The 13,444-nt window shown below is 43.5% G+C and overlaps 1 protein-coding gene across 2 annotated transcripts in view; it reads right to left on the bottom strand.

Moving 5' to 3' along the window:
• Positions 1 to 13,444, bottom strand: part of pik3r3b (phosphoinositide-3-kinase, regulatory subunit 3b (gamma)) — a 176,852-nt gene that overhangs the window by 121,611 nt on the left and 41,797 nt on the right. For both annotated transcript variants that reach the window (XM_068589669.1, XM_068589670.1), the window contains one exon: positions 228 to 302. In XM_068589669.1, the coding sequence (XP_068445770.1) occupies positions 228 to 302 (75 nt within the window). The remainder of the gene's footprint in view (positions 1 to 227; positions 303 to 13,444) is intronic.

Here is a 13,444-nt window from a genome sequence, read left to right as displayed (position 1 = left end):
GGCAGATAGTGATTCCCCCGTTTCCAGTCTTAATGATAACCATAAACCTCAGATTTGTACACACACACACGAGACATGAGATTGGTCCGCGTCTCACTAAAACATATACGTGTACGTGTCTCGCCCAAATTGTTGCCGAAGTCCATGAAAAGTGAGTTGAAATGTGAAGTTGTTCCTTAATTGCATATGCTCGCTCCACATCCGCGTTTGTGTTTGCGTGATCTCACCGTGTCTCTCGGCGGCTTCGATGAGTCTCCAAACAGCCACAGGAGCCGCTTCAGACAGAAGCTCCGCCTCCATGCCTGAAAGAGAGAGAGAGAGCGAGATGATGTTTTATTAATTTACATAAAACAACAATGATGGTTCTCTTCATGATTTTCTTCCTTACAACACCCCCAACTGTTTAGTTATTAATGACGTACAGTAAAGTCCACAATTAACTTTTAATGTGCCACCTTCATTTTTAAACAACATATTTAGGAAAGAAAATCATTATTCTACCATGCTGTTTCACTCCATAAAAACAGTTTCTGCACAAGACAAAATTACACTATAAATTTAAGAAGGGAATTATGTCAAATGCAAATTAAAATCTACCTTGAATTAAATTAATACCAGAAATCACCAGACAACATTTACATTAAAAAGGGAAAGATGCTCTGCCGGTTATTATACCTGCAAGACCATAAGCACACACACACACACACACACACACACACACACACACATCATGTGGAAGACAGTTCCACATGTGTGAAAGTTATTAATAAAACATTAAGCATTAGGGCTGCAGGTAAACTCCACTGCTGGTAATTAAACATGTGGCAGCCATTTCAATGAAATGAAAGATATCTGCATCGGGAGTGGCTAAATTGGCCATGAAAATAATCAGATATCTGCATAGATTTCAATATTGTGCATGTGCGGCTGCCTGGAGCTAATCCGCTGGAGTGGATGTGAAAAGGTTAAGCAACATGTGGGACTTGATTACAGCCCACAGGCTGCAGCAGCAGCTGTCTTAACATCCACTATTGGGAATCAATTAGAAGAGAGAAATCCCCAATTAAAGATTTCTAGACAAAGTGCCGAGCCAATGGAGGATACATTAGAACGGTGGGGGACAGTGTTGAGGTGATGGGTGCAATACCAAACCCAGTTCCACAATCACACTTCCACATGGTCGGATTTTCTTGGTTGGAAGTCAAGTGAACAGCGTGACCCGGTATCGAAGGGGTTCGGCTTGAGAAAACATTGGTTTCAATTCATTGACAAAAAGATCCCCTGGTTTACGGCTTAAAAATATGGAATTATTTCGAGCACCTTGTTAAGAAGGCGATGGGCGGGTAAAACATCGCTGCTGGAGCCAAAAGTCAACAGTGAACATTCGTTATCTAACTCGTGTACTTATTTCTACCCGAACCGAGATCTTTTCCTCGTCCTAACAAAGTAGTTTTCGGTTTGCTTTTACCTGAAGTTGTAGTTCTCAGAGTGTGTTTGCTTCAAAATGAAAACAGTAAAGTTCCTCCCATCCTGGTTTTACCACACGGGATCTTATTTCAGAAATTTTTAAGAAATTGAATTGTACATCTCCGTAAGAGACACACAGGCATCCTAGCTTCAGTGAGAGATGTCACTGAGGCAACCTTTGGCTGGGTGTTTCTTGATATGCAAAATTAGATTTTACATAGGCAAACACATCTGTAATTGATTGCAAAATTAAAATGGGATCAAAATATAATGTGTCCATCGCAAATAACTACCGTACATACTATTTCAGAAATAAGGCCCCACGGTGGTCCATCAGAAATGGAGACTTTGCGTCTCTATGATTCTGATAACCACTGATAAAGCTCATTTAATCTGCTGGTAACACTGAAAATGGGTTGAAAAGAAGCAAAGAGAGAACAGGACGTCGTCTGCATAGAGGCATCTCTCAGACATCTGGCTTGGTCCTAAACAATCTACACATAGGCAATGTCATAAATTCTTAAATAAAAGTATGAATGAATAATGAACAAGGAGGTGGAGTTGACTGTACTACACTCACAAGGTACATTTAGCATACTTATATACTTACATCAGTTTCACAGCACTATTTGTACTTTAGAAAGCAGTTGAGCTACCAGGAATGTAGGAACTGCAACTAACAAGTATTTCCATCATCGATTAATCTGACAATTTGTATTTTCTACCAAAAAAACAATACAAAATCATCAGAGCCTGAGATGATCTTCAGAGTACTTACTTCATCTGACCAACGGCCCCGAAACACAAAAACACAGGTTACTAAATACCATGAAAAGCAGCAAACCCTCACGCTGGGGGAACTGGAACCACCAGATATTTAACATGTTTAGTGAAAAGAAGAAAAAAATGCATCAAATATCATAAATGTTACACATTTATTTTCTGACTACTTAATCAAGTAATTGTTTCCACTCAAGTTGAATAGCATGATTAATGTGAAACATTAACCATGCTATTCAATCTGTGGACTATATATATATATATATATATATATATATATATATATATATATATATATATATATATATATATATATATATATATATATATATATTTATATATATATATATATATATTTATATATATATATATATATATATATATTTATATATATATATATATATATATTTATATACACACACACACACACACACACACACACACACACACACACACACACACACACACACACATATAGTTGCTGAGCCTTGGATGCATCAGATTCACAAGGTGATTTCTCATTATTGCACATCCTAATGCACAGCCTTCTAGTTTAGTGCAGCATCACAAGTGTACCGTTAATAACCTGCTCATGTTTGTTTTCTTTGTTCCATTGCTGCTCCCTCCATCCATCCTGCCTCGCTCAAGTTCTCTCTCTTCCCCTCTCCTTCTCGACACAACTCCTTGTCGTCTCTTTGATTCTTTCATCCTCTTAATCATCATTTCATCCTGCTTCCTCTCTCCTGCTCACCAACTCTCTCAGCCTCGCTTCCCGGCTCAGCTATTCCCTCGCTCTTTTGTTGACAGTCGTGTCGTATCACAAAACACACACTGCCGAGTGACAGTCACACAGAGTTAAATTAAACTTGTCCTTTGAAGCTCACACACATACACAAACACACGCACAAATAATCGCATTAATCTTTTGTTGAGGAAACAACAACAAACGCATATCTGCTGCTTTTACAGGTGTACCGACCTGTATCTGCTGTACTGATTGTGTTTTGTATTGTTTCAGGAGTGCGTGTGCGTGTGTATGTGTGTGTATCTGTGTGCGTAAGTGCATGTGTGTGTGAGCAACGAGAAGCGGCAGAGGAAATTCCAGAGATAAAGGTCGTTAAATGTACAGTGCTTCCATTAACGTCACTGTCACAACCCATCACAGAGGCAATATCTCACCCGGAGGAGAGAAAAGAGGAGAGGAGAGGAGAGAAGAGGAGAAGAGAAAAGACAAAGAGAAAAGAGAAGGCAAAAGAGGGTGAAAAGAAGAGGGCAAGCAGAAGTGCTGAAGGAAAAAGACAAGAGGAGATGGAAATTAAAAGTGGAAGAGAAAAGAAAAGAAAAAGAGAGCAAAAGAGAAGAGGATGGAAAGAAGAGGACAAATGGATGACAGGAGGACAAAAGATAGATAATGTGACATAAGAGGAGAAGAGATGGCAGGGGAGAAAGCCATGAGGACAAAATAAGAGAACAAAGAGAGAAGAGAGGAAAGGAACCACCAGTGAAGGGGACAAAGAAAGTGAAGAAGAGGACAAAGGAGAAGATAAGTTGGATGAAGAGCAACAGCGAAGGAGACAAAAAGAACAGAGGAGATGAGAGAATGGAGAAGGAAGGGACAATAGTGAAGAGGACAACAGAGAAACACTGGAAAAAAAGAGGAGACAAAAGAAGGGGAGGAGAGAAGAGAAGAAGACGAAGAGATTAGAGGACAAAAGTGAAGAGGACCGAAACATAACAGAGAGGAGTAAAAAAGAAGCGACAAGGAGACAAGATCCCCAAAAAAAAAAGTGAAGCAAGAAGAGAAAAAGACAAAGGTGACGAGAGAAGACGAGGACAAGGTGGAGGGGAGGACAAAAGCAAAGAGGAGAAGACAACAGAAAAGAGACAAGAAAAAGACTACAACAAAGGAACAAAGAGAGCGAAGGAAGAGGACAGCGCAGAAAAGAGGAGAAGAAGACAAAGAAGAGGAGAGGAGCTGCCGATAAGGAACAATGAGGCTGAGCACTCGTTCAGCTCTGCAGCAGCTCAGCCTCCCACCAGCTCCTATAGACGCCGTATAGAGCCGCACACAAAGGCACCAACAGCAACACATTAACACACACACACACACACGAGCTGCACACACACACACACGAGCTGCACACACACTCCCATAAACATGCAGTAAAGACTGTGCATTCACAGTTGTGGCAGTGAGAGACAAAGAGAGGGGAATGCGCAGTGTGAGAATGTGTTGGTGTGTGTGTGTGTGTCCTCTGTCACAGAGGTGTTCCGTCATTAAAACATGCTCCATTGCATTATCCTGCACGGACCGATATGCTGCACTGGCACACACACACACACACACACACACACACACACACACACACACACACACACACACACACGTTCCACTACCCGATGTTATTCCCTTCCTGCTGCATGAACACAAAGAGAAGGAAACTCTTGGGAAGGCGGACACGCACATGGACACACTCGCACATCTGTATCCCCCCCCCTGCGGACAGCTGTGGTCTCTGATCAGCAGTGTTTGAAAATGATTTATTGATCAGAGGAGATGGCATTATGAAGTACACACTGTACCACTGCTCTTTTCAATATCAACTAATAAAACACGCACACACACACACACACACACACACACACACACACACACACACACACACACACACACACACACACACACACACACACAGTGTACACACTTGCAGGAACAACCTGAGCACCAAGATAAGAGAGCAGAGTTATAGATTGAGATGTCTGCATTACATAGATGTAATGCATGGTGCCTATGGGGCTCTGCAGATCATATATTAGGATATTCTCTTGATGAATAATACATCACATTTAGGTCAAATACTTAAACACAGCGTGTGAAAGGGGGAATTCATTTATTTTTTATGTTCATGGGAGATTCTAAGCAAGTTTGATCTTCAACCGGAGTCCCTCCGCAGTGGTTTAAAGTCTCTGATCTTTCTCCGTTTCCTCCGTCAGTCAGAGGAGCTGCAGCAGGCAGGGTTTGCTGCTGCAGTAACGGGCAGCGCCAGCAGGGGGCAGCTGACTCCAGCCCGGACTGGACAGCACTGTGGCCTCTCATGTGAAAGCCGCTGGAGAGGGACGTCCCATTCAGCAGTGATGGGGGGGGGGGGGGGCTTCACTTCTGCTCTTTCAGCAGGAGGAACCAAAATCTGTTCCCATAAAAATTGTCCGACATGCAAAAATGAGTGAAAGGAGCTGTGACCCGCCGCCAGACTTTGACCCAAAAGTATTACCGACTGACTTGTGTGTGACACAGAAATGATGTATGCGTGGACATAAACTGGTTTCAAGTCATATATTTATTAAAAACATGTTTTTAAGTTACTATAAGGTGATTTTAGCCAATTCGAATGACTAATGTTAAGACTGTTGACTCTATATGATCTGTATAAGTACACAAAACCATCTTCTATATTCCTAATGTCCGTCATCTGTGGTGCTGGGTCGGACTATGCGCAAAATCCCGACAAAACTCTCCAGGTCCAACCGGAAACTCCTCCAACTCAGACTCCAGTGGGAACTGAAGTTGGCAATAAGTGAGGGGTTTTCCAAAAGGGATGCTTGCGCTCAGAAACACTACCACTTTAGTCCACAGGGGTCGCCAAAAGCTTGACTTGCGTTTATTATTTATTCTCTATTATATCCCGTCTCGTCTGCGGTCCGTACGGCTGTTTTGCCACTTTAAGTCTCAGCTTTAAGTTTTCATACATATTACAGGTGAAATGATGGGAATGAATGGACATTAAGAACTTTAAAAGAAAGTGTTCATGGACAGTAAGCAAGTATCAAGGACAGGAGTTGCAAGGATTACTGTAAGGATTAGTATTTTCACCCATCCTCCCCCGCTTGTCTTGAAGAAATGCCAATTCTCTCTTGATTTCTTTCTACTTCTGCTGCAGCAAGACATTTATCCTGTTCTGCCGCAGCATTAAAAGTGGCCGTGGGTCTGCATCAGACAGGAAAAAAAGATAGAGCGAGAGATGAGATGGAGAGCCGAGGTGACCTGCGGGCTGCTGGAGCGTGACGACCGTATCCTGTTACCAATGTGAAGGCTTGAAATGACAATCTCCTCTTTACCGCTGCTCATACTGTGCCTTCCCCCTTCCTCCTGCTCTTCCCCCGTCTTTCTGCCTGCCAGTCGCTCTACTCGTCTTTGTTTCGGTTCCACTGTTCTCCAGCCTCTCTTCTTCTTTCCAGCTCCACACCAGAGCAGATCCAATTATTGTGGAGGCATTAAAATGACAGAGGTACTGGAAAACAATAGGTTAGCTTCCGTCTCACAATGCACACATTGAATGTTTGCTTACTTGAAAGGAATTACGACATGAGACTGTGCAAAAAGGCTGTGGGGAACGTTCCAGACCACCTTGGTTCAGTGATTACATTCCACTGGAGCTCAAACAACAATTGAGAGCTAGTTAAAGTACGATGAGTGTCTTGACGTGCGAGGTACATGGACCTGACCCAACATCGCCGGTCCGGATCATGAATGCGAAGTAATCTGAAACCTCTGAGTTAATGTCCATGGGGCGTTATCAACGGGCCTCGTCCAAAATGGCTTTACAGACCTACAACCATTTAAAAACAACTAAACATGATGTGTAGCTGAGCATCAGGAAATCGCAAAGAGACCTTGCGTGTCCTTGCAGAGATGCATGGTCGTGATCGGTCCTTCAGATCTCAAGATGTTGGAAGTCTGTCCGAAGCGGCCGTGGACCCCCGGCAAGCCCAACATTTGCTTTCCAGGATCAACAAGTGGAATCACAAATCCTGCTTTTTGTTCCTTCTTTTTTTCAACTGGTCCGTTTTCACAAAGAAAAAGAAAAGAAAAATGTAACCTCCGTGGTCTGCCGTAAAGACCTATTTCTGCATGTGAAACGTCTACAACACCAATACAATGAACATCAGCAGCCACGAGGACTGAGTTAAGTCTTTTAATGAACGTTGCTGTTGATTTTCTTGGCGAAAACCTTTCACCTTTGAAACAAGCGTTGCTAGCGTTGCATTTTAGCCCCGATGTCCCTTCCTCTCCCGTGGCAATAAAAGCAGCTCGGCCACACACACACACACACACACACACACACGCATACATTAGCATACATGCATACACATACGCTCTCCTGTGGGCTTGGACACAGCCTTTGTCACGAAATTCAACTTTCTACTTAATGGTCCCTGATGGTAAAGAGGCAGATTTACATTCATGAAGCGCCAGCAGTCAGACAGAAGCTAAACGCTATGGATGGTGTCTCGCACGCAAACAAATGCAGGTCATTTGTCTTGCTTTGTGACCACATGCGCCGCCGTGTTAAATGCCCATTATATCCGTCTTCCGGGCTGCGACGCGTCATTTCCTAGTTTGATGCGAGGTTCCATTTGTACTCAAAATAGGTTGATGCGTGTATTTATTTCACTTTTCCTCTGCCTCGACTTCGGAAATGCTGTTAACCAAATTCTGCGAAGCAAAGAGTTGAAGAACTTTTAGTTTAGTTGAAGAAGTCTTTTTCTTATCTGCCTTGATGGCCAATTGCTCCACCGCTTGGAGTGAATCTATCACTTTCAATGTGCATGGCTGGTTGCATCCTTCTGCAGAGATACACATGTAATGGGTGGGAAAAAAAAAGAATAAAGCCATGCATAGAAACACAGCGTGGAGCGCTGCTGGTGATACAAAAGTCAATGAACCATTTCAGAAGTAGCTGGATGGGAATGGCTGCTCTGAAATATATATATATACACACGAGATATCTACGAGAAAACAGACAGCCGCGATGCAAGAAATATGTACGCCGTGTGGTAGATAAATAACAAATTGACCACAGATTCAGGTTCAACCTTGAGAGGGAAAGCCTCCAATAGTCTGACATTATTGCCTGACATTGAGGATCAATGCTGCATGCCGTCTCCTATCGACAGTCAGTGCTGGTTTCCTTCCTCGGGTCCCTTCAAGCGTTTGAGAAGAACTGCACCTCTGAACATCCGCCCACCCCCACGGACGCGTAGCTGGTGTTGCCAATCAGCTGTCCGAGGCAAAACGCACGCCGTGACTCAGACATTATGTATGAATCAGCCCAGTGAGATTTCAATTACTCCCGGCCATTTCCCAAAATCATACCGCAGGCTTTTAGACAGAGTGAAGGGGGCGGGAGGAGGGGGAGGGGGTCCTCCCGGCTCAGATCATAACAGAACGACGATATGGAAATCGACCTCGTACAGAAAAAGCAATCCGTCAGGGAAAACATTTTTGTCACATCTGTATTTGTCGGTCAACGTTTTTCTGGACGCAGAGACTGTGTTTTTTTCAAAACGCCCATTCGCAGTGTGCTTCAAAGAGACATTGACACCAGAGAGACAAGCGCTTATAAACGCATGACACTCTAGTTTAAAAAAAAAGAAAGATATTTAATGTCTTAGAGAAGAGAACAACACTAAATATATAACAGCCAGATGTTTTTTTACGGGCATATTGCAAATAAATTGTCTACCTATCTGCAGGGTAGGTAATGTACAGTGGGTTTATAAACAGCTTCCTGCTGCTGGAAACACTGGAACCAGACAGGACATGTGGCAGAAAACCAAAACAATGAGCTATAAGAGGCTAAAAAGCCCTGGAGAGCTTTACAGACAGAGCGGATGAAGGAAGATCCCCGCCGGAGCTTAAATGAGGCTGCTGCTGTCTGAGCGAGCTCTAGTGGGGACTTTCATCCTGCCAGTCATCTGGGTTACTGCCTTTACTGTGTTCTGTCCCAGCAGCAACACCTGCACCAGGTAACAGGAAGCATCTCTCTCGACAGGAAGGGGTTCGGCAAGAAAAACGCGAACGCTGTAGCTGCTAAATATCGCCGCTGGACGGAGAGACATCAGGATGAAAAGGAGCGCTTGTTTTACGGTGAAAGGATTTCACCAACAAAATCAACAGCGCTGTTCATTAAAAGGACTTAACTTAGGCCTAATGGCTGTTAAGTGGTAAAAGTCATTATTTTCTTTATCTTTGCGTTCAGTTAACGTGGCAGATAAATCATACTGATGCAATGTAACTCAAGAAATGAACTTAATCCTGAGCTTTTCACTTAAATGTGCAATGAATCCTGGTCATCAGACATTTAGACATGTTAAAACCCAGAGCTGATGAACAGTGAGTCACTTCCCAAGATTATAACGAGTTAGTGGCTTCATTTTGTAGACATGAGCGTGCGTGTGTGCGCGCGCGTGCACGCGTGTGTGTGTGTATGCGGTCAAGCATATCAAGTTTTTTATTTTAATGCTCGCATGCAAGCACACGGCAGTGAAAGTGTCTATGACGGATTTAAATTGTGTGCGTGTGTGTGTGTGTGTGTGTGTGTGTGTGTGTGTCTCCGTCTCCCCTGATAGCATACCGACCCTTGCTGCTGCGAGATGTCTGAGTGGCCTTTATTGATTCGTTGCCCTGTTTGCATTCCTTTAGGAATTAACTCTACATCACTCAGATCAATGAACAGTGTGTGTGTGTGTGTGTGTGTGTGTGTGTGTGTGTGTGTGTGTATTTTACTGCGGGCCAAAGTGATGACATCAGGAGATAATCGTCCATCATAGTGGATTGCATGCACCGCCACGTGCTACATTTGTACTTGTATACTTGTGAGGACTCTCATTCATGGATATGAACAAAGACCATAAGTTGATTCTAATATTACCTATTGAACCTTGTCTTAACCCTAAAACAGGAAATTAAAAAAAGGTGGAGAAACCTAAATGTCCAAGCATGTCTTTACTTTCCAGAAGATGTCCTGAAATTTCAAAGATGTCCTCACTTTTCTATCGTGTTCACACTGTATCAAATGTGCTCATTTGTCAAAGTTACCCTCCCTTCACCGGAATTACCTCACTTTTAAACAAGTTATTCTCGCTCCCAAAACATGTCATCGCTTTCCAGTACTGTTCTTAGTTTGGAAAAACAAATGTTCTGACTCCACAAATATGTCCTCGCTACGTATGAAGAAGGCGCCACTCTGGAGGTTTTGGTCCCCACAATGACATCAGAGGGGAAGAAATTACACAAATATATGCAACAGAAGAAGACAAAGGGAGAGAAGCAACACTGACCTCTGACCTCTGATGTGTGTTTGCATATGCATGATGCGTGTGTCCCACATAACTCCAGACAATTCACATGCATGTATGCATGCAGCTGTTTGAATGTCTGCGTGTGCATACAGGATTTTTCTTGCTACACACAGAATGCAGAGTGTTTGTTTGTCCGCGCAAGTGTGTGTGTGTGTGTGTGTGTTTGTGCACGTGTGTGTATTGTGTGACCCGACCCAACTCCAGCCTCAAGCGTAGACTCCGGGTATTTCTGCCTCGAGCTTTTGCCTTTGGCCGAACTTGTTTTCTTTCGTAAACTCCCATCATGCCTCTGTCTTTTTATTGGCCAACGACTGCGAGAACAAACTAGAACACGGTGACACAGCCAAGCAGAGGGACAGCCAAGGGGCCGAGCACAGAGTGAGGGTGAAACGCAGGCCACAGTGTGTGTGTGTGTGTGTGTGTGTGTGTGTGTGTGTCTGTGCTAGTGCATGTGCTTGTTTGTGTGCGCACAAGTGTGTTATTGTGGAGATTCTTTGTGGAATCATGAAAGATTAATAAAAATAAAAATCTTGACTCAGATATAGGAATCATAAATCAGCTTTTGAATTGGAAACTAAATACAGTATATTAACCTGTTGGTAACCATAGCAAGAGTATTGATGCTTTAGGCTCATTTGGAGGGGAAATGGCAGGTGAAACTGTCCCTCCTGGCTACGAACGGATCCAATGAAGCGGGAAGCAGAGCGCTAATTGATCCCACATATTAACGTTTTTCCTCTAAAAACACTCAGCCGTGGGGTCAATATCTATTGGCATTTACTCGCTTCATCCCTCCGCCCGCCAAATTTCTGATCGACGGTCCGCTACTGGCTCAAGGTGGAGGACGGCCAGCTCTCGCCACCATCGCTGCCTCCGCCAGGGGATTCCACCGTCGAATCGGAGAGAGAGAGAGCGATGAAAATGTTGGAAGGAGACGACGGCCATGAGGAAGTCGTCCGCGTGGAGTGCGAGGCGACACATGTATGAGCCGAGATCCGAACAGGTGCTCAGTGCAGCTGGCGAAGGAGAGACGCTCACCTCCGCTCTGAGCTGCTGCATCCCTCGCATCTCTGCTTGGGTCGACATTAAAAGCCTTTCATTTGGACGCCCACGGGTTATTTTTCAGAAAAATGACTGTTAGGAATTTTTGCAAGATGACTTTTGACATTGTTTGGCCAGACAAGTGCTAAAAGAACTTATCCATCCATTTGGATTTGTTGGGAACTTTAAACGCAGGCTATTGCAGTGCTTTTCAACCTTTTTTGAGCCGCGGCACATTTTCAACAACAAAAAAAGTTACAAAATGTCACATTGTAGAATAATACAGCATACATGGAGGCTAATTATTGTGCTACCTACTGGCATGAAAGAGTATTTCATTACTAGGCCAGACACTATACTGCAGGCTCAGTGGCTCGCCAATGGCACATTATTTGCGGCAACTAAATAATATTGTCCTGTTAATAATTCACTTTTTATTGGGCCTACTTGCTTGTATACACATTTTATTCCGATTCCACTGAAAACATGTTCTTGGTGACATTTAAAGTAACGCACCATTCGGACGTCCATGAAAACAAGCCATATGCCAATAACAATTATCTGTATACATTCATACACTAATGGGATAACAACCACTTTGTTTCATGACATCCATGTTAATGTATTTCAAACACGTAACATAAATAAACTAAACAAGCTCGGCTCATCGTGAATAATTAAACAGCTAAATTCCCAATATTCCTGGTAGGAAACACTGATACCGAACAGTTAAATGAATAATGCACATGAATGAATTGTCAGTTTTGGGCTGTGTGTTCTACTGGGACCAATGCTGCTGGTAAAGTGGGACAGCAGCAGGAAGGGAGGTCCTGTCAGGACTCTTCTTCACGCGGTGAGGCAGCCGTCACTGAAGGAGCTCTTCGCACGGCCTCCTTAGTCGACATTTTCAGAAGGCACGGGCAAAATGTGAAGTGCGCTTTTTGAGGCCCATCTTGGATGCAGTTTCTTTACGTAACTTTGTGAACGTGGAGTCGGATTCTCCGAGCTGGGCCGCCTTTCCCTAGATCCTCGCGAGTTCTCCATCACACCTTTCCTCGACCGCATGGCGTTGAGGAGAAAGGGTTCGGAATAGGCCGTTGCCTACAGCAGGTAAAATAAGTATTGAACACGTCACCATTTTTCTCAGTAAATATATTTCTAAAAGAACTATTGACATGACATTGTCACCAGTTGTCGGTAACAACCCAAGTAATCCATACATTCAAAGAAAATCGAACAAATAAGTTCAGAAATGAAGTTACGTGTAATAAAATGTAATGGCGGGGGGGAAAAAAGGCTGACTGAAATTGATTTAATACTTTGCACAAAAGCCTTTACAAAAAGGTTTAAGACGCCTCCTGTGATTGGGGCCTATTGTTTGGCACATTGTTCACAACTTATTTTAGCCGTTGTGTAGTCGTTGTGTTTGTGAGGCGTCTTCAGTGAGAACCACGGGGCCACAGGCAGGCAAGGCAGAACTTATTTCTTACTTCCACATTGTTGATTTTGGTCTTTTCAAGGGACTTGGTGAACGTAAGAAAATGATAGACTAACGGCAGTTATATTCTTTTAAGTCAAAGGATCTGAATGAACGCTTTTCCCATCGTTAATGGTAACCGCACACAAAAGTGGACAAAGAGCAAGAGAGAGGAATCCATACGCCAGTAATTGCCAGCGTTCGGGATTAGAGTGCAGAGACCACAACCTTCCTGTTGAATTATTTCTCCATAACATACAGTGTGCCGGGGAGAGCGTGCGTGTGCATACACAGTCATCCATCGGCTCCCGTACCATTTGTCTGTATTAGGCTCTAACGAGAGCTTAAGAGCCGGCGTGCATTCGCAACTAAACACAAAACACGGCAAAACGATATCTCGACACTTTTCTCGCTCTCGAAAATACCCATCAGCAGATTCCGGCTGTTTTCATGAATACGAATGTGCTCGGCGGCCATCAAGCTTTAACCATTTTTCACTCACCTCCCGCAGAAGCACAAAGCAACGGCACTCGAGAC

This window comes from Clinocottus analis, unplaced genomic scaffold (assembly GCF_023055335.1).
Source record: "Clinocottus analis isolate CAN_PGR_092001 unplaced genomic scaffold, fCliAna1.0.p SCAF_23, whole genome shotgun sequence".
NCBI lineage: Eukaryota > Metazoa > Chordata > Actinopteri > Perciformes > Cottidae > Clinocottus > Clinocottus analis.
The sequence above is the reverse complement of the archived record's forward strand: the minus strand, read 5'-3'. Positions and strand labels throughout refer to the sequence as shown.